This window comes from Eptesicus fuscus, chromosome 13 (assembly GCF_027574615.1).
Source record: "Eptesicus fuscus isolate TK198812 chromosome 13, DD_ASM_mEF_20220401, whole genome shotgun sequence".
Taxonomy (NCBI): Eukaryota; Metazoa; Chordata; class Mammalia; order Chiroptera; family Vespertilionidae; genus Eptesicus; species Eptesicus fuscus.
In genome coordinates this window covers 81836480-81862812 of record NC_072485.1, presented here as the reverse complement: position 1 = coordinate 81862812, position 26333 = coordinate 81836480, and the positions used below count along the sequence as shown (strand labels likewise).

General features: G+C 56.8%; 3 protein-coding genes across 10 annotated transcripts; 1 reads left to right on the top strand and 2 right to left on the bottom strand.

Moving 5' to 3' along the window:
* Positions 1-644: 644 nt before the first annotated feature.
* TMEM258 (transmembrane protein 258) lies at positions 645-3981 on the bottom strand. Of its 4 annotated transcripts, XM_054724904.1 has the most exons (5): positions 3890-3981; positions 2260-2367; positions 2048-2157; positions 1365-1501; positions 645-753 (listed from the first exon to the last, which is right to left on the bottom strand). In XM_054724904.1, the coding sequence occupies exons 3-4, from the start codon at positions 2143-2145 to the stop codon at positions 1375-1377; spliced, it is 225 nt and encodes a 74-aa protein (XP_054580879.1). In that variant the 5' UTR covers positions 2146-2157; positions 2260-2367; positions 3890-3981; the 3' UTR covers positions 645-753; positions 1365-1374. The 4 variants fall into 4 exon arrangements, with proteins under 4 accessions (XP_054580879.1, XP_027993284.1, XP_054580881.1 ...); XM_028137483.2 differs by lacking the exon at positions 2260-2367 and having other exon boundaries at positions 3890-3980; XM_054724906.1 differs by lacking the exons at positions 2260-2367; positions 3890-3981 and adding an exon at positions 2891-2953.
* Positions 3420-7599, top strand: FEN1 (flap structure-specific endonuclease 1). Of its 2 annotated transcripts, none has more exons than XM_054724903.1 (2): positions 3420-3497; positions 6423-7599. In XM_054724903.1, the coding sequence occupies exon 2, from the start codon at positions 6437-6439 to the stop codon at positions 7577-7579; it is 1143 nt and encodes a 380-aa protein (XP_054580878.1). In that variant the 5' UTR covers positions 3420-3497; positions 6423-6436; the 3' UTR covers positions 7580-7599. The 2 variants fall into 2 exon arrangements, with proteins under 2 accessions (XP_054580878.1, XP_008158543.1); XM_008160321.3 differs by lacking the exon at positions 3420-3497 and adding an exon at positions 4188-4363.
* Positions 7600-10002: 2403 nt separating this feature from the next.
* FADS1 (fatty acid desaturase 1) lies at positions 10003-23537 on the bottom strand. Of its 4 annotated transcripts, XM_054724902.1 has the most exons (13): positions 23391-23537; positions 23152-23355; positions 21504-21614; positions 20732-20929; positions 19508-19609; positions 19276-19404; positions 15592-15652; positions 14222-14298; positions 13494-13591; positions 13211-13307; positions 12859-12938; positions 12628-12753; positions 10003-12276 (listed from the first exon to the last, which is right to left on the bottom strand). In XM_054724902.1, the coding sequence occupies exons 1-13, from the start codon at positions 23535-23537 to the stop codon at positions 12225-12227; spliced, it is 1482 nt and encodes a 493-aa protein (XP_054580877.1). In that variant the 3' UTR covers positions 10003-12224. The 4 variants fall into 4 exon arrangements, with proteins under 4 accessions (XP_054580877.1, XP_054580876.1, XP_054580874.1 ...); XM_054724901.1 differs by having other exon boundaries at positions 23152-23487; XM_054724899.1 differs by having other exon boundaries at positions 20732-20926; positions 23152-23394.
* Between the last annotated feature and the right edge of the window lie 2796 nt (positions 23538-26333).

The window sequence follows — 26333 nt, the reverse complement described above, 5'->3', positions numbered from 1 at the left end:
GCAGAGGGAAGCCGCCCTGGGCCTGTGCTCCGTCCCCTGAACGGTTCTTTCCTTCTGAAGTACATGCACGTATATAAATAAATGTATAAATGCGGTTTGTATCTGAGCTCGCCTCCCCGTCTCTTTGAGATGGTTCTGGTGGGAGGTGGAGTCACCTCTGGGGCTGGGACCTCCTGGATGGAGTCTTTGGGGTCCCTCAGCCACATGGATGCTTTGCAGCCCATTGTCCTTCTTAGCTTCCAACCAGGCTTGGAAACAGGACTCAGCAGGCCCCTTCCCTGGCCACACCCCAGGGAACTACTGCTGCCCGGCCTGGGTTAAAGCTAGGCATGCTAGGGAAAAGCCTTTTTATGGGAGAAGCTGAGCCTCGCCAGGGTTCCCAGCCCAGAGAAGAGCGGCTACATTTGGGGCAGGGGCCTGGCCAGACCAAACCACAGGAGGGGGTGGGCCTGCCCCTTGCTATCCCCACGGAAGCCTTCAGTCGCCAGAACAGCCTTCCCACACCCCGTGGCCCTCAGAGGGAGAGCGGGCACCCCAGCAGCAGGAACCATGGGAAAGGCAGAGAGAAAAGGGAAGGGCTGCACTGGGAGTCAGGCAGGTCTGGGCACCAGCACCCACTCCACCCGCAGAAAGACACCAGAAGAGACGGTCACACATCTGCCTTTATTGTGAGCAGCAGGCGGGACACCGCCAGCAACAGTAAAAAAATTAATTTACAAAAGCAGGGATTCAGTGCAGCTGCCTGGCTGGAGCCTGAAAGAGGAGAGAGGTGTCAAAGTGAGACCAAAAATCCTCATTTCCGCTTCTCTCACTGAGCCCCGTGCTCCCGGGGCAAGGGCTGAGGGGCACACGCCATTGCGGCTGAGCCACCAGAGCCAATTCTCGTGACCTGTTCGGTGGATTATCCGCAGCAAGGTTGTTTGTTTTTCTTCCCTCACTTAATCAGGGTTTATTTCAGTGGCTGAAGCATTCCTAATTGAAACAGTATTCCTTGCAGCAAGTTTTAAGTCCCAGACTCTGACCCCCTTCGGGCCCACTCCCCAGCAGTCTCTCCAAGGTACTGGTGCATGAATGTAAGAATGCAAATGCACAGCCCTGGGAAGAGCCCCATACAGGACATCCCAAAGCCAGATCGAGGCCCTGGCCGGTGTCCAGAATTTGGAAATGACGAAGTAGGTCGCACTTGGCTCAAATCCCCATTAGGAGCAGGAAAGAGGCACATGTGTCTGGTGTCCCCATCCATCCTGCTGAGTCTGTCTCCATGAACCAAGGGGGCGTGCAGGCCCGAGGACCCCAGTGATGTGGGCGTGGGAGGATTCTCCAGTGCCGCCCTCCCCCCCCCCCCCCCCCGTCGCAGCCCTTACCCGTGGGAGCTCACACGTAGATGCCCACCCAGAGCAGCAGGAAGAGGACCCCAAAGCCCATGAAGAGCGAGGCCACCAAGGAGATGAGCAGCTCCTTGTAGATGTCCCGCGTGTACTTGGTGGACGTGACCTCATACCTGCGAGACGGTTAAGGAGGAGCACAGGGGTGGACTGCACGGAGCAGGAGGCATGGCCACTGCAACTCCGGGGAAAGGCACGGGCTGCGGGTTTCTGGGAGGGGGGTGTCTGGCTTGGTGCCGCTGGGCAGGGGCCCAAGAGCGGCCTGGGCTCTGTTGCTCCATGCAATCCCTCCACCTCCAGGAGGAAAATGAGGCCCGGAGGGGTTAGGTCACTCACCTAAATAAACGGCGGAGCTAGACGAGTCCTCAGACCGCCCGGCACCCGAGGGCACCCCTCCTGACACCACTTTTATCTACTCCCGTATTTCCTCTAGTCCAGCCAGGCCCTCTGCTTCCTGTCCTAGCAATCTGAAGAGCAAACTGAGCTCACCTGAACTTGAAAAACAAGGCCACAACCTGACCTTGGAACGTCAACGGCCTTCTCTCCACCTCCCGTCCCCACACCAGGAAAACATTGGCAGGGTGCGTGCGCCCAGCGTGGTTTCTGCCTCCGTCTCCCGCGTCACTGATTCCGGCCCACCCGCTGCCCGGTGGAAAGGATACACGAAGAACCAGGCGGTGAAGAACATGCCGATGGCCAGCAGCACCACGGTCAGGTGCGGGAAGACGGCGGGGTTCACGGGGCTGGTGTACCGGCTCATGGCCTCGAGCTCCTAGGGGCACACAGGGGGTCAGAGCCAGGAAAGAACCCCACGACTTCACCCTGGGGGCCGCGCGGGGCTGTCAAGGAGCCGCATGCTGCTGTGACTGCTTACGGCCTGCCTCAGCCTGGGGGATGTGGCAATCCTTCACCAACATCAAGTGGTGCCGTTTGGGGGTGACGGCAATTGCATCTGAAACTACGGTGGCACGTTGTCACTTCACTATGAAACAGAAGGGCGGCTGAGAGTCAGGGGCTCGGACACAGAAGGTGACTAATTAGCGGTGGGTCAATGAATGGCCCCTAATATTTTCTGAGGCTCTTGACCTCTATGAAAAAAATGTAATGAAAGGTATAACTCCCTGCCCGAGATAAACCACATATAAGAAAAGTCTGGTCCTGCCGGGTTGCTCTATTGCTTAGAGTCTTGTCCCGATATGCCAAGGTTGCGGGTTTGATCTCTGGTCAAGGCATATATAAGAATCAACCAATGGGGCGGGAATCAACCAATGAATGTAGAACAACAAACAGATGTTTCTCTCTCTAAAAAGAAAAAAAAAAAAGTCTGCCTATAATTTTAGGAGTTTTAGGGACCCACATCTGTGGACACTGGACTGGTACCCAGATCTCAATCTATCATTCTGTATTATTCTCACTATGTTATCCTGGAACCTCAGGATCTACAGGCAGAAGACACCAGTCAAAATTCTGTCTCCACTGAATAGCACGCGTCTCTATCATCTCACAGTGCGTATGATTCCAGAAAGATGACAAAGGTCCAAGCGTCCGGCTCCTGCCTGGCATGGAATAGTGGCTCAACAGGTGTTTGTTTCCTTCCCAAAGTTTAGGGGCGATTATGAGGTCATGCCTGTGCCAGAGGGCTGTGGACATACAGTTCTGTGCCAACGCTGCCTCCCATTGTCCCCCGCCAGCCCCTGCTCCTAAAGCCCTGAGCATAACAACTCTAGAGAAGTAAACTGGCCCCGTTGTTCCAAGAGACACTGGAATTCAATTCGGTAAACATTTACGTCCCCCTCCTCCCCCCACATGATAAAGACAATCGCGGCCTTTTATCGAGCCTCCATTTGCAGGCCCTGTGTTTGGCACTGGGAATACAAAGATGAATAGACATCGTTTCAGGGCTGGAGGCACGTCAGAGGGTGGTCGCTGGGAGGCGTGGCAGGAGCCAGTGGGGTCCAGGAGGACGCAAGGCAAGAGGCCTGCACGGAGGTGGCGGGAGTCGGGAGTCGGCCGCGCTCCCCGGGAAGGCGGCATTCGCCCAAGGCCTTGTCGCACGAGTGCGAGCTCGGCAGGGGGAAGAATGTGGAGACAGAGAGAACAGCTTGGTCACAAGTAAGAGTGAGAAAAGCTCCAAGATAGTAACACTGCACCTCAGGGGCGGGGGGCGGGCTAGGGGGGTGTCAATGGGGAAAGAGGGGACATAGGTAATACTTTCAACAATAGAGATTTTTCTTTAAATGCAACACACACACACACACACGCGCGCGCACACACACACACACACACACACACACACACACACACCTTAAAACTGCGAGATCAAAACCTCAGCCTAAGGAATCCATGGGGCTTCCCTTCCCCGCCCCTCCGCCCAAGCGGGAGGATCTGGGAGCCTCCCGCCCTCTGGATCCCGGGCCTCCGAGGCCTCTGCGAGAGAAAGGGGTGTGGGACGGGCCCCGAGGGCTCCTCACAGCCCTGTTCCAAACTCCCCTCACCCCTCTCACCATTTTGCCGGGCACGGGGTAGTCTGCCACTCCGCCACCGGAAAAACACGTCGGCAGGAGCCGGCGCGCTGCTCAGCCGGAAGAGGAAGTAGCGCCCGCGCGCGCGGCATTGTGGGACGTGTAGTCCCGCTGTTTCGGGTGTAGTAGCGGGAGCTGAGGCCAGGGAGGACCTTGGGTGGAATGAGGGCAAACGGTGGAGAAGGGTGAGGAAGGGTCACCGAGGGAGTCCGTTCACCTCGCCGTGACTGTTTGCGGTGAGAGAAGCTGGCCGAGCGTTCGGGCCTGCACTACGCTTCCCAGGAGGCTGTGCGCAGCGGCTGTGCGTCACGGGTCACGTGAGGGGAGCGCGGGCTTTGGAAGGCGGTGGAGCGAGAGGGGCCCGCGGGCGAGCTGAGGCGAGAGCGGGACTGAGGACTGTGCCGGGCGACGCCGCACCAGCCGCTAGCTGCCGAGCCCTCGCGCCCCCACGACCAGGTGAGACCCCTTGGGGAGCGTCCCCGGGAGCGGCGGGGCCTGCGGTGCGCGGGCCGCTGTCCGGGGCCGGCTGCCGCGCGGGGCGGGGCGCGAGTGCTGTCCCGCCACTTTCCCGCTGCGGGACGAGGGCCCGCCGCGCCAGCTCCGAGCCTCTGCGTTTGTGGGAAGAGGACGAGAACCCCACCTCCTGGGGTCGTGTGTGATGAGACGCCGTTTTAAACCTCACTGTTTAGACCCCGCCGTTGGGTGCTGCGCGGGGTCGCAGGGTCACCGGCCCCCTGGGCACGGGCCTCCTTGGGGGTTGGGAACCAGAGCATGGAAGGTCTGATGCCAAGCGAGGTGTTCGAGCTTCATGAGAAGGGATGTCCCAGGGTCGCCTCTGCTTTTCGAAAGGGAGGGAGGAACGGGAGCAACTCGAAGGCCTGGTGTAATATTTCGTCGAGTTACACCAAGACCCCCAGTGGGTGCGGGATGACTTTGAGTGACACACACACAAAACTCTTAAATTTTAAGTGGATGAAAGTACAGGTTTGGATGGAAGGAGCAAAAAAAAAAAATTGTGAGGGCGGTTTTTTTAGGTGTGAAGGGGCCTGAACCACGGAAACGCAACCCTGGGCGGAGTGAGGAGGTCAGGGCCTGGGATCGGGTGGGAGTCGTTCATCTTTCCGTGATGGGGAGGGCGGGCTGCGTTTCCTGGTGAGCGCCCAGGTCCCAAGTGCGTCCGCCAGCCAGGTTAGAACGTGCCTTCTTTACTCAGAATAAAGCAGTCACGGTTAACAGAGCAGGATTCATATTGCTTACAATTCTAGTTGGTTCCCCAGCATCCTGTTTCTGCCCCTATCAGAGCAACCTAAAGAGACTTATTTGAAGGAATTGGCTTAGGTGATTGTAGGGGTTGGCAAGTCCAAAATTGCAGGGGCAGGTCTGCAGGCTGGGAGCTCAGGTGGGAATTAACGCTACCGTCTTGAGGCAGAATTTCTTCCTGAAACCGCAGTTTTTGCTAGTAAGGTTGTTCAGATGACTTGGATGAGACCCATCTCTTACTTAAAGTCAACTGATGACAGATGTGAGCCACATCTACAAAATACCGTCCAAGCAACACCTGGCTCAGTGTTTGGTTAAATAACGATGCTGTAGCCTAGCCAAACGAACACAACACGAACCATCACAGCTGCCTCGGGGAGGAGCGGGGGAATGATTTGGGAAAGAAGAAAGGTGCTTTTCACGTATGGCAAGAAGATGGATACTCGTGTTTATTTTACCACTTGACACATTCAGCTGTGAATTGTGGTTGCTTTGGTAACTGTCTCATCTCCCCTTTGCGTAACCAGTTGTGTGTGTGTTTTTTTTTTATTTAAATAGATTTTTAGAGCGAGAAGAAGGGCATGAGGGAGAAACATCTATTTGTTCCACATATTGATGCATTCATTGGTTGATTCTTGTGTGTGCCCTGACCAGGAATAGAACCTGCACTGCAACCTTGGCTTATCTGGATGATGCTCTAACTCAGTGGTCGGCAAACTGCGGCTCGCGAGCCACTTGCGGCTCGCGAGCTGCGGTTTGCCGCTCTGTTGACTATTGAGTTTGCCGACGACTGCTCTAACCAACTGAGCTACTCAGCCATGGCCCTAACCAGTATTTGCCTGTCCTGCAGGGCTCAGTTCTGCCTTTATGGTCCCTGGACTCCTCAAGTTGGGCCAGACACACTCGGGATCTGCATGATACGGATGCAGATGTCTGCTTAGCCCCTATTGCATGTAGTCCTGTTGCTGCTTTATCCACAAAATGTTAAGTCCCTTAAGGACCTCAACAGTGTCTTATTCCTCTTAGCACCCAACTTAGTTATACTCAGGAAGCCTTAGTTAGTATTGAATGGAGTTCCTTGCTAGACTCTAAGTTTCTGGCCAATGGAAACCTTGTTTTCTTCATCTTTTCCTCTTCTGTACTGCTAACTTGGTTTCCTTTTTGTTGTGTTAAGTTTGTTTGAGATAGCACCAATTACAACCTTTATTTTTCATCCTTCAAGTTCCTCCTTGTGTTACTGGCCTTTCTTTTTCAGCTGTCCCTCCTGCTATGGGTATTCAAGGCCTGGCCAAACTGATTGCTGATGTGGCCCCCAGTGCCATTCGGGAGAATGACATCAAGAGCTACTTTGGCCGCAAGGTGGCCATCGATGCCTCCATGAGCATTTACCAGTTCCTGATTGCTGTTCGCCAGGGTGGGGATGTGCTGCAGAACGAGGAGGGTGAGACCACCAGCCACCTGATGGGCATGTTCTACCGCACCATCCGCATGATCGAGAATGGCATCAAGCCCGTGTATGTCTTTGACGGCAAGCCGCCGCAGCTCAAGTCAGGTGAGCTGGCCAAACGCAGTGAGCGGCGGGCCGAGGCGGAGAAGCAGCTGCACCAGGCTCAGGCCGCTGGGGCCGAGGAGGATGTGGAGAAGTTCACCAAGCGGCTGGTGAAGGTCACCAAGCAACACAATGATGAGTGCAAGCATCTGCTGAGCCTCATGGGCATCCCGTACCTCGATGCACCCAGTGAGGCGGAGGCCAGCTGTGCAGCCCTGGTGAAGGCCGGCAAAGTCTACGCTGCGGCCACAGAGGACATGGACTGTCTGACCTTCGGCAGCCCTGTGCTCATGCGGCACCTGACGGCCAGCGAGGCCAAGAAGCTGCCCATCCAGGAATTTCACCTGAGCCGGATCCTGCAGGAGCTGGGCCTGAACCAGGAGCAGTTTGTGGACCTGTGCATCCTGCTGGGCAGCGACTACTGTGAGAGCATTCGGGGCATTGGGCCCAAGCGGGCCGTGGACCTCATCCAGAAGCACAAGAGCATCGAGGAGATTGTGCGTCGACTTGACCCCAACAAGTACCCTGTGCCAGAAAACTGGCTCCACAAGGAGGCCCAGCAGCTGTTCCTGGAGCCAGAGGTGCTGGACCCGGCATCTGTGGAGCTGAAGTGGAGTGAGCCGAATGAAGAGGAGCTCGTCAAGTTCATGTGTGGCGAAAAGCAGTTCTCCGAGGAGCGAATCCGCAGCGGGGTCAAGCGGCTGAACAAGAGTCGCCAAGGCAGCACCCAGGGCCGCCTGGACGATTTCTTCAAGGTGACCGGCTCGCTCTCTTCGGCTAAGCGCAAGGAGCCAGAACCCAAGGGATCCGCCAAGAAGAAGGCAAAGACTGGGGCCGCAGGGAAGTTTAAAAGGGGGAAATAAATGCGTTTCCCTTCATTATACCTCCTTGACCCCAGGATATCTGCCTCGTACCCTCAAGAGCCAGTGCTGGAGAAACCTGCGGGGGCAGGGCGGGGACCGCACTGCTTCTCCAGGACTGCCCTTCTCACTAGTGCTTTTCCCTTTCTGACTGGATCTTGTGGCAGGAAGGCCACAGGGGTCCTTTGTTTCCTTCTATTTTAGCTCAGGAAAACATGCCAGGCTCAAACCACCCTCCAGTCAACTTAATGAACACTGAACCCACTGTTACATAAAGGTGATAGCGACAAATGCTGAAGAAGGGAGAGGAAGATAAATGGTGGAGACAAAAGATTGTATGGAGATCATTTCCTAGCTGGCCAGCTGTTAGCCAGTGATGGTGGAGCCAGACTGCACTTTTCTCTCTGGTTCGGCCTTGACCCACTCTGAAGGATAGCCAGCAGGAGGATTCTGTCTAATCAGGGAGGAAGAGCTACTGAGAAATAAGACAGGCGGAGAGCTGGAGTCCCTGGAGTCCGAAACGTTGTTTCATCATTGGCTGGGCAGAAACTTGAACTTGCTATGTAACTTGAATCTTTAGTTAGTTATTCAGAGGCATAAGGTGGCTTAGTTTTCATGGCCTCTCTGAGGCAGTCAACTGAGTTGAAACTTTGGGATAAGATGCTATTGTCATGTGCTATTTTTGTTTTAAATGTATGAAAAAAAAAAAAGTCAATAAAAGTAGACCGAATATAGTGTTCTTTTCATTCCTAACATAACATGCTGGAATTGTACCCTATTAATAGGTGGTTTGAGCATGGCCACAAGATGGCGCTATGCCCCCATCAAATGGCTAAAGGAACTTGGGTGGTAGGTACTTCGGCCATTTGGAGGATGCCAGTTTATCTTGCTAGGAACAGAGTTACCAGTTTTCCACCAACTGTGTGAGATAAAGGCACTCCTTTGAGAAAGACTCACAATTTAGTCAGGGATGGGGAACCTTTTTCTGCCAAGGGCCATTTGGATATTTGTAACATCATTCACAGACCATACAAAATTATCAACTTGAAAATAAGCCTGCTAGCCATAGCCAGTTTGGCTCTGTGGATAGAGCATTGGCCTGTGGACCAAAAGGTTTCGGGTTTGATTTCGGTCAAGGGCATTTACCTTGGTTGCAGGCTCCTCCCCGGCCTGGGCCCTGGTGGAGCCTCATGCAGGAGGCAACCAATAGATGTGTTTCTCTCACATCCATGTTTCTCCTTCCCTTTCTCTAAGAAAAATCAATGGAAAAATATTCTCTGAGGATTAACAACAAAAATAGCCTTGCTGTATTTTGTCACACAATTAACTCACCCCTAATGCCTTGGCAGGACCAGATCAAATGATTTTGTGGCTTACACAGCCCTGGACTGATGTTCCCCGCCCTGATTAGATAAACTGCTATTCAGCATTTGAGCATGGACCATTTTGTAAATTGTAAAAGCTGCCATTCAAACCACTTCCTTGTTTTTGTGACGTCAGATTCGGGTTGCTGTTTCTCAGAGATGGGATGTTTTTGTACTTTGCAAGATTATAATCCTGGTAAAACTTGGTGGGGAGCTGTCCTGTTTGATTTTCTGATTTTGTAGCATTTAGAAAAGTAGGCAGAATATAGTGTTCTTTTTCACTCAGAGATAACATCTTGTCGGTTGGGACAAACTTTTTTTTTTTTTTTTTGCATTTGAGTAAGTTTTATTTTCTCAGGAAAAAACAGTAAGTCTGCTCTTATCCTGCAATGACCCTTTGAATTCCTAAGGCACTTTACCTAATCCCTAGCTCAGAATGTCTTGTATATCCATGTTCCCTTTTTATCTCCGAACCTCTAGTGTGTATCGAGTCTCTCTTTGTATCTGGGTTCCCATACAAATATGCTAGATTTGGTTATTTTCTCTTGCTAATCTCATGTCTATTTGATTAGACCAGTGAGAAGCCTGCCAATCTTTATTTAGCATATTTTAATATGCTGATGGAGTTTAGAAAAGCATTGCTTTGTAGTCCAGCTCTGTGGCATGGTGCCTGCAGAGGGAGATTTAGGCAAAAAGGAGACTTACGGGGACTACCATATACTAGTATACTGAGACTAGAAATGAGTTCAAGGGTGAGGGCATTGCCTCATAGGAGGGTGCACACAAAACCTAGTGCATCTAGCATTTGAACATATGGGGGTCATGGGAAGGGGCTGGCTTTTCTTTTCCTTGCCACAGTTCACCTGTGCTGTTCCCTGGATTTCCTGACGTTCCCTCTTCTGCCCAAGGGGCCTGTGCCAAGGGCAGGCCGTGTGGGGATTCATGTTCACAAAGAACTTAGATCCACAGGTGTAGACAGTGACTTGAAGAACAGGCACGGGGAGTCCTTTGGACATGTGCAGAGGAGCGCTGTGGGTTACAAGTGAGGAGCCTTCATTTGGTCAAAATTCGCTTTATTTTTCAGCTTTCCTCCAGGAAGTGGTAACAAAGTTGGCATGTACAAAAAGGATAGTGATACTGGGCCTGGTTAGAGAAAATGCCTCTGGCGAAGTGGGAGGGAGATGAAAGTAACAAAGACAAACGCAGACGTTGGGACTTTTTCAAAAGTGAGTTCAGATGTTAGTTCTGCCACCATCTGTGACCGGAGGCGACTTGTTCTGTCTAAGCCTGTTTCCTCAGCTGTCATTGGATCTGAGATCGCTCATGTCACTATTGTAATCGTGGGAGCCTTTTGTCAGCGGTGTGTCTGTCATGGGCCATTGTAATGGTCGGGGCCTTTTGTCAGTGGTGTGTCCGTCATGGGCCATGTGAGACCACACGGACCTGGGCTAAGGAGAAGGCCACACATTTGAGCGGCTTTGAGGATCTGGACTTGGTTCAGTGAGCTTCACTGGGTTTGCTCAGCCTGGGCCCAAAGCCAGATGGCTTGGCAGGCTGGCGACACCACACCCAAACCTCAGGTAGCGGGGAGCTGAGGGGCGGGGGGTCAGCACCTGTTGTGGAGTGAGGAAGCCAATGCTTCAGTTGTGCGTGTCATTTAAACCAGGTTCTGCCCAAATGAAAAAGATCTGAGCTCCTGTTCCCTGTTGCCCAACCTGTTTGTTTCTTACATTTCTCTTGGTTTTGACAGACCTCTAAGTAATCACAACACGCTTTCCGTAGGTGGTGCCTCCAGTCCCTTCCAACATGCCTTAGGACGCCATCTCCCAAAACTAAAGGCCAGCTCTCCCAGGGCTCTGCTTTTCCTTCTAGTGAGAGCGCCCCTCCTCCCGGCCCCAAAGGCTCAGTCCGCCTAGGGTGGGTGCTGCGGACTGAATGGCACGGGTGTTGGGGAGCGGAGAGGGTATGAACGCTGATGACAAGTTCTGGAATTGGGCGAGACTCCTGGGGCACACTCCTGTTTGCTCTCTAGAGATGGGTTAAACTTTCTCTTTTAAAAAGCAGGTTTAAAAAATGGCATCTCAGTACTAAACTTAAGAGATCATCCTAAATTCCTGCCTGGTCTCCAGCAGAGAGATCCTTGAACAGAACTGACAGAGTAAGATGCCTAATGACAGCACCAGATGGTCCCATGACCACGAACTTCTGTGTTTACTTCCTGTTTCTGGTTTAGAACTAGGAAGCGATGACATTGAACCCCGCTGCTCCTGCTCAGAGGTAATGCTGTAAATAACCTACGTTACGGACATTTCTTACAGCCCTTGCCTTCTCTATGATCAGCCCTGTGTCTCCCTCCTGACTGGCGACTCCCCGCTTGGAAACTTGTGCTCAAGTATTAAACTTGGCATTACAGGTAGGGAAGCAAAGAGAACCAGGGCCCCCATGTCTCTGAGGAGGAGAAAAGCAAGTTGCCCTGTCTGCTCACTTGCTTGTGGAGCAAGAAGTGGACTCAGTCCTAGGAATGTGTCACTCCTTAGGTGCTGGTGAGAAGAGGTGGAAAGCTGAAGGGAGCTTTAATGGCGAGTAACTCCGCTGGCATTTTGGCAGGACCTAGGACCTGATGCTCCCTTGGGACTCTGGATGGAACGTGGACCAACATCAGTAGAGGCAGGATCCCTTCGGGCCATATGTCTTCCATACCGCAGCCCGGCCTTTGCCCTGCGCGCTTCTAAAAGGGGAGAAATCGCTTCTCCAGGAACCTGAGGCCGTGGAGGGCACGGGCTTCACGGCCCTAAAACGAGCCACGCCCCCAGGAGCTGCATGAGGCTGGCCTCAGTTCTAAGCACCGGTGCTTCCTTTCTAAATCCTGCTCCAAAGGTTCAGCTGCTCCACCTCCCTCCACCCTGCGAACCTGAGGTTTGCAAACGAGGGTGAAGTGGACCAGTCAGATGAGCTCACCCCTTTCCTGGGTGGAATTTTACTGCTAAACCGCCTGATTTCTGGGCTAAGTTGATCCTCCCTATTCTCACCCCTTCCCGACTCCCTCTTTTGCTCACCAACCCCCTACATATGACACTAGAGAAAAACAAACTCACATCCCTGCCCTGACAGCTCCATCCCTCCCTCTTTGGGTCCTAAATCTGCCTGGAAGGTAAAGGGGAGGGGTTTGAGCCAGAGCCTTGATCTCAAACCCACCCCCTCTGGGTGTTAGGACTGTAGTGGCTCGTCCCTGGGGCTTCCCTCTGCTTCGGCTCCGGAGGTTCCTCTTCCAGGAGGGGGCGCTGTTATTGGTGAAGATAGGCATCTAGCCAGAGTTGCCCCGACTCCTTCAGTGAGCTGTAGGAGAAGATGGAAGAGGGAGCAGGCAGTGAGGGGGGCAGGGCGGGGCCGAGCCCCAAAGCCAAACCACCCACTAGAAAGGTAAGGTATGGGGGCGCTCTCACAGAGATCTGGGAGCCGTCACATGGCTCGAGGCCCCTCCCTTCCATGTGAACTCTGCCCCTTTGTCTGAGAAAGAGCTTGGGCCACGCACGGAGAGACTTGGCCACAACGGAGCGCCCTGCTCTGGCCTCGGTGAGCTCCATTCCATGGGGGAAACCTTCCTATCGCTCGAGCCCACCCTTCACCCACCCCACTGCCCTGCCCGCCTCCCTCCCCACCAGCCATCTCCCAGGCTCAGACACTCACTGAACAATGTCCGCGAAGGCTGTGAGCAGGGGCTTGGACTGGTACTCGATGCCGTGCTTGGCACACAAGGAGCGCACCAGGGGAGCCACTTTGTGGTAATTGTGTCGCGGCATCGTGGGGAAAAGGCTTCAGAAGAACGGGGCAGTCAGGGCTTCTGCTCCTCACTCCCCCACCCCCCCCCCACCCCCACCCGTGGACCCTGCCCAAGGCCCTGCTTCCAGTTCTACTTACTGGTGTTCAATCTGGAAGTTGAGGTGCCCACTGAACCAGTCATTGAAGGCCGACTTGTGCACGTTGCACGTTGCCTGGAGCTGGAGGAAGAGGGGAGGGGAGGGCACGGCTCTGGGTACCAGGTGCAAAGGCCAGTCCAGGCCTTTGAGGCCACGCTGTCTGAGCGGAGGGGCTGGGACTGTCCCTGGTCACTCCCTCTGCACATGGCGGCAGGGGAAGCGTCGAGCTGATGAGGCGATGATGCCGGGAGCTGGTGTGGTCACTGCTCCCCGGTCCCCGGCCCCGCGTCTCTGCCCACCCACACTTGTTCTTAGTCGTGTCAGGCCTCGTTCTTCCAGGTCACTGCCCTTACCTGGGTGGAGACCCAGTCCCTGTTCCGGTCGTAGTCAATGTGCATGGGGATATGGTTCATCTGTGTCACCCACACAAACCAGTTGCTTTCCAGGAACCTGGTGTGTAACACACAAACGACACGCAGAGCTCAGAGTCCCCCTCCCTCAGGGAACTGCTCCAGCCTGGCCACCTTCCCGGGCCAACACCTGAAATACCCCTGCCACCCAAAGCCCCGCACAGCCCCCACACCAGACTGGTTACCCCCAACATCTCCGCCAACCCCTACCCCCACCTCACCCTACCTGACCATGAAGAAAAGGCCCAGGAGGCCCTTCACCCCCAGCAAGGGCGTGTAAGTGAGGGCGATGCGGACGTAGAAGGTGATCATCCAGGCCAAGTCCTGCAGAGAGGCAGAGCGTGACACGTGGCCTGGCGTGGCCCCTCTCCCTGGGACCCACACTGGAACGCTCAGTAATTGTCAGGGTCCCTCCCAAGTGCCCAGTTCTGCAGGGTCTAGTGCCATGGCTCCTTCCATTCCTAGAGGCACCCCGGCCCTCCTTGCCTGTCCTTCGGGGACGCCATGGCCTCCCTCCACCCATCTGTCTGTCCCCCAAAGGCAGTTGTACACGGGACTCGACAGAGCCTTTTCTGACGCCTCTAATCTAGCCAGTGTTGTCGGGTCCCTTTTGGAATCTCAGGACCCTCTGCCTGAACCTCATCCCCGGTGCCAACCACATCCTCCACCTGCTTCGTCAGAAGTTTCCTGGGAGTGGGTGCCGTCTCTCACTCGTCTTCCCCACTCCCCAGCCTGCCCCTGGCCAAGCCCAGCAAAGAACCTCAGGAGAGACTGCTGAATGGGACAGGGCAGGGGGAGTACGAGTCACCCCACCTACAGATAAGGAAGATCTACACCTGGTTTTGTCTCAATCAGGCCTGGAGTGAACCTCAGTGGGTTGGCCGGGAGAGCCCTTTCCCTCCCGCAAGGAACTGGGGACAAAGGGTGTGGGGCTCGTGGGCCAAGGATACTCACCACCCACTTCTTCCGCTGGATAGCGAAGTAGAAGATGTACCACTGGAAGTAGAGAGGTAGCAAGGCTGGGGGCCCAACTGGGGAGGAAATGGAGACAGGGAGGAGGTGTGAGCAGCGTGAGGGGCCCTGAAGGGCTGGCGGTGCTGGGGGGCTGGCCTCTGGCATCTCCTGTTGCCCCTGCTGCCTTGGCACTCCTCCGTCCATGGAACCAGCGGGCACTGGAGGTGCGGTGAATGCAAGTCTGCAGAAGGCAGTCTCCCAAGAGGATGCCAGCAGTGGGGGAGGGGAGGGGGCAACCTTCCAGTGGAAGGCAGCAGCCAGGGAACTGCTCTGCTCCTGTGCCTTTCAAAGGGCTCGGCTGACACTCCCCCGTTATCCTGGCTACAGCCCTGCCCCCGCCGGGCCTTCCTACTGACCCTATGCCTGTCCTTGCCATCAGCTGCCCTGTGCTCCTGGCTGCTCCACCATGCAGGGGAAGGGGCAGGAGCAGGAGTGTGTGTGTGTGTGTGTGTGTGTATGGGGGGCCCTGCTGCTCCCTCGTGGGCTAGAAGCTCGCTTCCACCCACCCCAAAGCCCAGCGGTCAGCTGTGGAAAGGGGCGGAGGTGCTTCCCTTACCACTGGGAGCTGAAGAGGCGGACAGCGTCCAGTGTGCTGCGCTTCTCTGCAGACCCCACATTACCGTGCCCACCCACGGCTCCACTACCCTGAGGCGGCATGCCCTCCACCGTCCTTTCTTCTGGACAGTTCTGCTCCACCCTCTACCCCATCCCCCTTTCTCCAGGAGGGAGGGTTGGTAGCAGGCAGTTGGGATAAATTCCTTTGAACTAAAATGGGATCGATGGAATCATCCCCTCCCTTCCTTTAAAAACTCCAACTTTAAGCATTATGGAGCGGAGTTTTAAAGCAGGGGGCGTGTAGCCGTCTTCAGAAAGAGCTTAAGACAACGACAGAAGTGCTTCCTCCTTTTCCAACAGCTCCTCCAATCCCTCTTCGGGTCCAAACCTCCACAGCTACATCCGCAAGTCTCTGGGGGTGGGACGACGCCCCACTGAGTCACCCTGACCCAGGGCTCTGTTTGACAAGTTTCGAGGTGAGCTTTTAATCGGGATGCCCTGCCAACCACTCAGTTCTCCGGTAGAAGCCGGGGTGGGACTGGAGGAACCTGACCCAACATGAGGCTCAGTGCCGCTCCTTAGCTGGGACGGCAGACTGCTCCCAAGCCGGGAGTGACCTGCGGGGCGGGTGCTCCCTCCAGCCTTCACCTGAAATACCAGGATCCCTCGCAGAGTCCTTTCCTCCTCACACCCCTTCAGCCCCCGCCCCCCACTCCTCCCGAGGGAGTCTCCCGGTGCTGAATGGGGGCACTCACTCAGGAAGAAGTATTTGTGCTGGTGGTTGTACGGCATGTACTTCTTCTTCTGCTTCCCAAGCTGCGGAGCAAAGCAAACACAACTCAGCACCCGAGACCAGTCACCATTCCCCTCCCCGTCTGACCTTGGCTCAGCTTAGGCCTACTCCAGGACTGCTGCTGCTGCTGGCCGGCTCCAGCAGGCCGTCTTACCTCCAGCACCCGGCACGTGAGGCCAGGCCCATGCCCATGTGAGATGCGTACACAACAGTGTCTTCAGGTCCTCAGGACCCCTCATGTTTACCCAAAGACAGCTTCGTGGTGAGGTTTCCAGGCCCCTCCCCCCTCCCCCGCCCCCCTCCGTACTGTGTTGACACCAGAGTCTCCTGCACAATCAGTATTCCCTCTACATCCAGCCCCTGGCATTTCCCATCACAATCTTTTGGTCTCTTGACTTCAACATGAGCTTTCTAAAACCCCTTGAAAGCTAAGCAAAGTTTGGCAAATATTTATGGCCAGGGAACCAAGAACAACTTGGCAATCTGAAGATGCTGGAAAAGTTTTTCCCAGCGGGTGGTGGTTTTGTAAGCCTAGCTGCTGAAGAGGTAGGCTGGAGCCGCCAGGGCAGCCAACCAGCGTGGAACCCCTGGCATGACGGCAAAGCCCTGCCGCCTCACTTGGTGGCTCCTCTGCTCCTCCTGCCCCACTTAGTTATGGCAACCAGACAGCCACGGGGCGGGAGAGGCTCCATCCAGAGCACAATGCCTGTTCATTCTCCTTTCACGTCTACCCGCTGCTGTGACAGGTCATCTACTGAGTTTATTCTCTGCAAGGACTTCTGCTAAAGGACTCATGCATTCAGCAAGTACTTATTGAGCACCTACTGTGTGCCAGGCACTGTTCCAGGTGCTGAGGATACAGAGGTGAACCGTACAAAATCCCTACCCTTGTGGAATTTGTAATCTGCCAGGAAGCCGGCGATAAATCTGTAGTTATAGATTAAAAACAAGAAAACGTCACAGAACGTGAGGGAGGCAGTGTTTTGGCGGGGGTGGTCAGAAATGGCCTCCCTGAACTGCGAACTGAGTAACGAGAAGGAGCCAGCAATGTGAAGATCCAGGGGAAGAGCATTTATAGCTGAGAGAACAGCCAGTACAAAGGCTTAGGATAATCCAGGGACAGAAAGATCAGCGTGACTGGGAATTTGCAGTAAGCAGCAGGGGAGAGTGGTTAGAAGGCCAGAAAACTAGCGATGGGTGGCCAGATCATGCCGGACTTAGAAAGCCCTGGTCAGGAGGTTGGCTTTTATTCCCATGGTGATGGGAAGTCGCTAGGGGGCTTTCGATGGGTGTGGCAAGAGCCGCTTTGTGCTTTAAAAAGGCCCTCTGGCTGGCGGGGGAGAATGAACTGTTTGTAGGGGGCAGGTATAGTCACAGGGAGACCAGTGAGGAGCCTAGAGCAATAATCTAGACCCTACATGACCAGACCTGGGAGGGGAAGCAGTGGAGCTGGAGAAGTCAATATAGATTCGAGGTCTGCTTTGGAAGCAGTATTAACAAGGCTTGCTGAGCCCTGCTGGTGTGGCTCAGTGGTTGAGCGTCGACCTATGAAGCAGGAGGTCGCAGTTCGATTTCTGGTCAGGGCACATGCCCGGGTTGCAGGCTCGATCCCCAGTGTGGGGTGTGCAGGAGGCAGCCGATCCATGATTCTCTCTCCCTCTCCCTCTCCCTCTCCCTTCCTCTCTGAAATCAATAAAAATGTATTTTAAAAGAAAACAACAAGGCTTGCTGATACGGGGATGAAGGTTACCCCACCCCAGCATCATTAACGGAGGGAAGACTGGAGGAGGAGGCTGTCTCCTTGGCTGGCTGGGTGGGGCCGAGCCCGGCCTCCTCCTGGGACAGTTGTGGAAGGGAGCCCTGTCCATTATGATCCCAATAGCTGCCCCTGTGCTTTGACCCTGGGGAGCCAGAGGTTCTATTTAGGGTGAAGTGTCCTCTGTGCTGCTTGTCCTCCAGGAGAGCTGGGAGGCACAGGCGGGTCAGCACAGGGGTCCGTGCCCAGGTAAACCACCCCCAGAGAGGGTGGCCCACGCCCAGGCAGCGGGAGCCGGGCATTTACTAGCATACTAGCAGGCAGCCTCTTCCGCCTCCTAAGTAGGCCAAAAAGGGGGGGGCGGGTATTTTGGTCCCAGATCATTCTCCAGTTCCGGTGTCCATGGGTAGGAATCTCCTACCACCCTAGAGCCAAGAAGCAATACAGGCAGTGGTGTGAGAGGCTCCCTTCCCCCGAGGCTCCCACGTGGTTGGTTTCTAACTCTACAGTGACAGCAGAAGTGCTGCCCGGAGCTCCATGCTCTGCCCGATCAAGGAGCCACACTGCCCCAAAGTAGCCGCCGGAGCCCGGAGGGGCCAGGGCGGGTTCACCATCCCCTCGCTGTGGACTGGAACGCAGTGGTGGGCAGGCAGCAAACCACAGAGGTACCGGTTAGGAGGTGGGAGTTAGGACATCACGGGCCGTGAGACACAAGCTTCAAGCTCGAGGCTCCTGGTGCCAGGCCAGCCAGTGCTGCCGGCAGCTTTCCAGAGTCCTCATGGCCAGAGGGGGGCGGAGAGCCAGGCCACGCTGAACCATGCCGGGACTGGGACGTGTTAGCAGCCGTTTAGTCCTGGCAGGCTCAGCGTCCTGAGTGGTGGAAGGGGACCTGGCAGAGCTCTGGCTGCAGCCGGGGGCCTTGGGGCGGAGGGTTTTACACGCACTGCTTTTATTTTAAATCCCCACTCAATCGATTGGTCTTTATTTATTTTATATTTTACTGATTTTTTTACAGAGAGGAAGAGAGAGGGATAGAGAGCTAAAAACATCAATGAGAGAGAAACATCGACCAGCTGCCTCCTGCACACCCCCTACCGGGGATGTGCCCGCAACCAAGGCACATGCCCTTGACCGGAATCGAACCTGGGACCCTCAGTCCGACGCTCTATCCACTGAACCAAACCGGTTTTGGCTGATTGATCTTTAGAGATAGGAATGGAGAAACATCGATCACCTGCCTCCCATACACGCCCCAATTGGGGATCAAACCCCCGCACCTCTTGGTGTATAGGACAATGCTCCAACCAACTGAGCACCCGGCCAGGGCCACATTAACCTCTTAAAGAACCCTGCTGGCCACAGATGACAACTCAAACCCAACACTGCCCACCCTGGAAGTGAGACTGGGTGGGAGGAGGAATTTGGTGAATGAATGCTCCAAGCACTGGGTGTCACAGGACAGGGAGACGGTCATGGCCTTGATGGGGAATCTGTGACACAGTAGGATGTCAAGTACGAGAGAGGAATAGAGCGAGGGGCCGAGGGGAGGGCTGCTGCCTGGGGTCGGACTGTCAGAAAACCCCCGACGAGGGCCATCCCTCACTCCCAGGGACAGGCGGGGTGTTTGCACGGCGGTCCCCGTTACCCTTCGGGTCCTTAGCAGCACGTGGCACCTTTAGACCGTAACTGCTCTGCCGATTTGAACTCGCTCGGGGAACAGGGGGTTCTGTCCTGGGCAGCCCGTCGCCGCCTGTTGCCTCCCACAACTTCCAAGCGGCCGGGCAGCCGGCCAGTGTCTCCCCCGCCCCCCGGCAGCACTGTGAGCGCTCCCCCAGCCCTCGGGGCTGGCAGGTCCCCCTTCTCCCAGGCCTCCCCGCGGCGCCCTCTCACCTCCACGGAGAGGATCTTGCCCAAGGCGAAGAAGAAGGGGTGCATGTTGATGTCTGGGTCTTTGCGGAAGCAGTTGGGCTTGGCGTGGTGCTGGAAGTGCAGGTGGTTCCACCAGCTGGCGGGGGCGCCCTGCAGAAAAGCAGGGGCACGAGTATGAAGGCCTAGGGCCCCCTCCCCCCAGGTAGCCCTTCATTAGCCAGACTTTCAGAAAGCCCCTCCCCGTGCCACTGACCTTCAGGTGTCCGATCACGAAATGATGCAGCAGGTGGTTCCACGTAGAGGTGCTGAAGACGGACAGATGCCCGAAGTCGTGCTGCAGCCAGCCAGCCTGGGCCTGGGGAGAGAGGTTAGTGCTGAGCAGCTCACCGGCCCGGCGTCCCTCACTGACCTTCAGCCTCCCGACCGCACCCACCGAGGCCGCCGATGCTGCAGGCCCTACCTGAGCTCCCCAGGAGAGGCGTTGGCAAGCCTGGCCCTACCGCTGGCTGTGGCACCAGCTCATAGGAAGGCTGGATCCAAGCACATTTCCTCCCCTGCCCGTTTGTTCCCCTAGCCCGGAGACCTTGACATACCACGGGCTGAACATCCAGGCCTCAGAAAAGGACAGAGTGACGCACTCAGAGGCCTGGCAGGTGCATCCAGGCAGCGAGTGTTAGAGCCCACGCATTATCAGCACGCGGGGCGGCCTTGCGCCGGGGAGGAAACCAAGCTTTGCTGATAAAGCAGATCTTGGTTCTTGGCACCCTTGGGCTGTGGCAGAACCGGAGCAGGAATTTCCCGAGGAGAAATGCCACAGGAAGAAGGGAGCCCTAGCCCTGACCGGTGTGGCTCAGTGGATAGAGCGTCGGCCTGCGGACTGAAGGGTCCCAGGTTCGATTCCGGTCAAGGGCATGTACCTTGGTTGCAGGCACACTCAGGAGGCACTTGATCGATGTTTCTAACTCTCTATCCCTCTCCCTTCCTCTCTGTAAAAAATCAATAAAATATATTTTTTTAAAAAAATAAGGGAGCCCGGGGAGAAGCAGCTGGAGCGGCAGGGAGAGGAATGAAGGTGCACAGCGACCAACGAGCAGACGAAAGCCACAGACAACGGGGCGCGTGTTCTCTTTCTGCACCGACTCTCCCGCGTGTCCTCAGCTCTGCCCGTCAGAGGGGAGGCACCTTGGCCTCCTGAGGGTAAGAGTTTCCCCGAGGGCTGCGGGGCATGGCGGAGCTCTTTTTTTTTTTTAAATGTTTTTGTTGATTTCAGAGAGGGAGAGGGAGAGAGGAACATGAATGATGAGAATCACTGATCGGCTGCCTCCTGCACACCCCCTACTGGGGATCAAGCCCGCAACCTGGGCAAGTGCCCTTGGCAGAAATCGAACCAGGACCCAGCAGTCCGCAGGCCCACGCTCTATCCACCGAGCCAAGCTGGCCGGGCCGGCCGTGCTCCTGCCACGCCGAGGGCTCTCACCTGCACCGCGCTGAGCAGCACCGCGCAGAGGACGAAGGGCACGAAGGACGTCCCGAAGGCCCACAGCGTGAGCCAGGCGGCCGCGTCCAGCAGCAGGATGTGCAGCAGGTGCAGCAGGAAGAAGGCGCGGTTGGCCTGCAGGAGCCCCATCCGCTCCACCGTGGCCCGCAGCTCCCGGAACTCCTCGGTCAGCTCCTTCTGAGGGAGAGGGAAGCAGGGGAAGCTGCTGTTCTCCAGCTGCAACGCGACCCTGCTGGTGGCCAGGGGCCTCTTGGGCTCAAGGACACCCCCCTCCCCACACCTGGGTAACCGTCTTCCCTAAAAACACCACAAGCCCAGGGAGGATGGCGGGAGGAGGGGCTATGGGGTCACGCCAAAGAGCACGTGGTCACTGGAACTCAGACTCCATTCAAGGCCCTGCGCTGCGTTTGCCAGCAGTGACCTGAGCCTCGGCCAGGCTGCTTAACCTAGGAGAGCCTCAGTCTCCTCATCTGGAAACGCGTGAGGGTGACAGGAGGTTACGCTTGGCACAGAGCAGGTGCTCAAATGGGTTTCATGTTGATGCCTCTGGTCGTGGTGGTGGCCCCGTGAGACCCATGGAGTCCAGAGACCCCGCTCCCTTGGGCCTGTGACCCACTGACTCAGCAGAACCAGGGACCTCAAGATCCCCAGGGACTACTGACCGCAGTTACCCATGACCCTGTCTAGGCCTGCCTTCTACCCTCTGCCCCTCCACAAGCACGGGGTCTCCCCACAGCAAGCAGGGCCTCACATTCTTCGTGGGCTCGAAGCTGGGCTGCTCCGGAGACAGCTCTCCAATCAGGAGCGAGTTCATGTACTTCCTCACAAGGCCCTTGTTGATGTGGAACGCCACAAAGGGGTCCTGCAAAGATGGGGAGAAGGCGGGGCTGTGAGGAAGCCAGCCCGGCCCCCAGGAATCTGGGAGGGCTCCCACCCAAGGTCAGCAAGGAGGCTGCACCGGAGTTCAAACAGACACCACCTGCCCCCCGGGCCAGCTGCCCTCTGAGGGTGCCCACACCTAGTCTAGGTGTCCGCAGCTCCCAGCACCCAGCACCCGCGGTCAGTGAGAAAGGCACCACCAACCAACAGGAGGCGCGGGTGGGGTCCCAGAAAGCCTCCCTGGGCTGGCCTTTCCTCCGGCGTTTCCAGGGACAGCTTTCCCACGGACGTGCGGAGTGGGAGTGGGTGAGAAACAGGGGATGCGTGGGGCTGGGACACTTCTCTGTGGGACCCTCGGGTCGGGAAGCCCCGAGGCTGTGCGGGAATCCGCTGGAGAGGCGGGAACCAGGGCGGAGCCGGCCGGTGGCGCCACGCAGCCAGACCAATCGCCGGCCCAGCGAGGCAGCTGGAGCCCCAAATCACCCTGCGGGACCGGCGCTATCTCCCGCTCCTGCGCATGCGTGGGCTCAGCCTCGCCGGCGGCCAAGGTCTGGGCTCCCCCGCGGTCACTCCGGGTGGCAAGCGCAGGCTCTGGCCTTGTCCCCCGGGCGGGCTGTGACGGCAGGTGGCCCTCACCTGGGAGCGCCCGTGCTCGGCTTGGACATAATGGAAACGCTGATGGCAAGCGGGGAGGGGGCGACAGCAAAGGGTCCAGCCGCGTAGGCGAAAGATGGGAGAAGGATGTAGGGGACGCTCCAACCTCTGGGTCCCCAAGGGGGATCCCCAGCGCCTCAACCCAGCAGGGAGGCGCCAGGTGCCTGAGAGCTGGGTGGTCTAGAAGGGGAAGCGGGAGGGGGGCTGGGGCGCACTGGCCCTGCTGTGTAAACACAAAAAGCCGTCCGCCTGCGGCCGAGTGGCCACAGGATTCGCAGGCCGTTACGGGGTCCTCGCCCAGTATGTGTTGATGCACACCCCCCCCCACCCTCCCGCCTTCACCCTTTGGGGGCTCCCAGGACAGCGGGCGCCGGTGGAGTCCGGCCTGGGCCTTTCCCCCAGACCGGTTCCCTCTCCTGCGCCCGCTCGCGAGGGTGGCCCAGCACACTCAGCCCCCTTCCCGCACCGCCGACAGCCCCTGCCGCGATCCCGCCCGCCCGCCCTGGGCCTCGGCCGCCCCGGCGCCCGGCATCCTCCCCAGCCCCTCCAGCCCCGCTCGGGCCGGCCCGCGCCTTGAGACCGCGGACTCGCGGCCACGGGCAGAGCCTCTGCACGCAGGGCCGGCGGCCTTTGTGGGAGTGTGAGCGGCGGCCTCCACCCCCACTCGTGTTCGCAGCCTCTCCTCCGCTGGCACCCGGGTGCACAGCTCGCCCCATCCCTCGGCGGCAGGTACGCTCGGGCCCCGCCGGCTTCCCCCCGAATTAGTCGGTGTTCGGTTCTGGACGCCAAACTTCCTGTCCCGCGCACTGAGCCTCCGGCCGCGGCCGCGCGCCCCGCCTTCCCCGCGCCCCGCCGGCGGCGCTCACCGTAGCATCCTGCCCCGCGTAGTGGCTGATGACCCGGGAGCCTCCGGGGTGCCGGCGGGAGAACTCGCTGATGTTGTACACCTTCCGCTCGATCACCAGCCACCGCTCCTGGCCGCGCCCGCAGCGCTGCGCCACCTCGTCCCAGGTGAAGTAGCGCGGGGCCGGCCGCTGGGCCGGGGTCTCGGGGGCCATGGGGTCCGGCGGCTTCCCGCGCCCGCTGAGTCGGGGGAACCGGGCGCGCGCTCGGGGGTCCGCGGATGGCGCGCCGGCCTCGCGCGCTCGGAGGACGGGTCCGCGGCGCGCGCCCCGAGCCTGCTCCCCGGGCGCCGCGCCGGGTTTTCAGCTCCCGCGGCCCGGACCGCCGGGCCCGCTGCGCGCGCTCCCATTGGCGGAGCCGCGTGGCGCGGAGCGAGCCCCCGCCTCGCCGCGGGGCGGGCGGGCGCAGGCCTGGGGCGGGGGCGGGGGCGGACGCGCGCCCCCTGGCGGGCTCGGGACCGGGGTGACTGCGGGATCCCCTTCCCTAGCGCGGCTTGGTCCCCAGGAGGCGCCGCGAGCGGGATAACGGTTCCGGTGCAGCCTCCTGGGCTCGGCATCTCTGGGCTCCAGGGCAGGAGTGGGTTCCGCCGGCGCCCGGGGGCGGGGCGGGAGGCGGTGAGTCAGGCCGCTTAGGTAGCTTGGGGAGGTGGGTGGAGAGGAGCTGGCCCTGCAGCCATGGCTCTCCCGGGGCCGGGCCGAGGCTGTCCCGGGGCATCGTCTTTAGGCCATGAACGCCCTCTCCGGTGTCCTTGTTGTGTCGTGCTTGCTGGGAGCGCTGTGAGAGCCGGGCTCGTCCGTTTAATTCTGTACATGTTTACAACACACGTCTGCAAGCCAGCCATCCCCAGTGCGGGGCGTGCAGGAGGCAGCGATCACTGATTCTCTCTCATCATTGATGTTTCTCTCTCTCTCTCCCTTTCTCCGAAATCAATCAAATATATTTTTAAAAAAAGAATGTACACAGTGGTAGTAAAGTAGGTTGTTTCTGAGTGGACAGAATAAGCATATTTTTAAAATATATTTTTTATTGATTTCAGAGAGAGTGGTGGTACCAGAGGTGGGGAGGATGGGAGAGATGGGTGATGTTAGTCAAAGGATACAGACTTCTGGTTATAAGATTAATATCTAATGTACAGATGGTGACTGTACTAGTAGTTAACAGTACTATCTTGTATATTTGGAAGTTGCTAAGGGAGTGGACCTAAAGTGTTATCATACACGCACAAAAAGGTGGCAAAGTGAGGTGGTGGATATGTTCACTAACCTTATTGCGGTCATAATTTTACAATATATACACACACCAAATCATCACGTTGTACACCTTAAATGTATACAGTGTCGTATGTCAAATACATCAACAAAACAGGAAAAGAATAAGAACGTGAACGACTTGATTAAAACATGGGCAGAGACTTTAAGAGGCAGCGTATGAGAAGGAGCTCAACATCATATGCAGTTGGAGAACTGACAAGTCAAACAACAGCAGCGAAAGTCCAAAACACTGACCGAACCGAAGGCTGGCGAGGGTGTGAGCAACAGGAATTCCCTCCATTCATGGCTGGAGGGAATGCAAAAACGGTACCGTCACTCAGAAGGCATTTGGGCAGTTCCTTACCAAGTTCAACACAGTCTCACCACAACTGAGCGCTTACGCATTTGCCCGATTGAATTGAAAACTTATGTCCACACACAAATCTGCCACCGCTGTTTACACTGTTAAAACCAATGTTTGGCTTCACTCACAAGCACCACAACTTGAAGCAACCAAGCTGTTCTTCACAGGTGAATGGACAGAACAGACACGTATGTCCAGACAACACTTTTTTTTTTTTTTCCAGTGCTGAAAGGAAGGAGCTGTCAAGCCTCATGGGGGACCCCTGGGTGCATATTGCTAAGTGAAAGAAGCCATCTGGGCCGCCATAACAGTACCATCGACTGGGTGGCCTATGAGCAACAGAGATGTATTTCCCCTCGATCTGGGGGCTGGGAAGTCCAGGATCAAGGCACCGGCAGGTTGGGTGTCTGCTGAGAGGGTCCACGTCCCAGGCGGCCGTCTTTTCTCTGAACCTCGCCTGTGAGAAAGGTGGTGGTGGTGGGGGATCCCTGTGGGGTTTCTTTTCGAAGGACCCTAATCACCCTCACGACCTCATCACCCCCAAAAGCCCACATCTAAACACTGTCACGCTGGGGATTAGGCCTGTCAGAGCACGGCACCTTCGTGGAGTGCTTACTCCTGAACCCTGCTCACAGCGCTAACTGTGAGAGCAGGTTCCTTCCCCCCGGAGCCCTGCTCGCTGAACCCGTGGTGGAAGCACTCACTGCTCCATCCTGCCGACTGGTCCAAGCGTGGGAGCACGGGTCCTGTCCTGCTGACTTCGCCCATTGCGGGGTCCGGAGCCCCTCTGCCAGGGGCTGGGCCTCCTGGGACCCCGCGTATTCCAGGATGGAGAAGCCATGAGCGGCCGTGGATATGTAAGAGGGTCTTTCTCGTAGGAGCTAGTGGCCATGTAGCCATTGCTAACAAGGAGCCATTAGACAAAGCAGTTCCCCACAGTAAAGTCCCACACGCCGGCTGGCTAACAATACGTCTTTCCCACAAAGTGGAGCAGCCTCAGTGTCCACAGCCATTATCTGAACAGCCACGCACGCGCTGCCTCCGGACCTGGACCGACCCGCAGCCTCTCAGAGTGGCTGCAGCTGCGCCCACTCACCTCAGCAGCCTCAGTAGCATACTTTAATGCTACGTAGACAAAAGAGGCTTTCCGCCAAATAGAAACACCAATCATTTGAGTTACAGAAGGGCACGCGTGCGCGGTGTACCGTGAGATTGCCGTGTCCTTGCACCTGTGTATAGTCCTTGGACGCCCTGATTAAGATTCCCATGCTCAGAGTGGCCTTGGACATCCGGTGTACTCTGGCATGGTTCCCGTAAGGCCTCAACATACGAAGTTTGGGGGAGACACACATATTCAGGACATAGTATACTGTATGATTCTAACTATATGACATTCTGGAAAAGGCAAAAAAAAACTATGGAGACAGTAAAAAATCAGTGGTTGCCAGGGCTTAATGGAGAGGGAGGGGTGAATAGGTGGAGCACAGGGCACTTTTAGGGCAGAGAGCCTATTCTGTATGATGCTGTGATG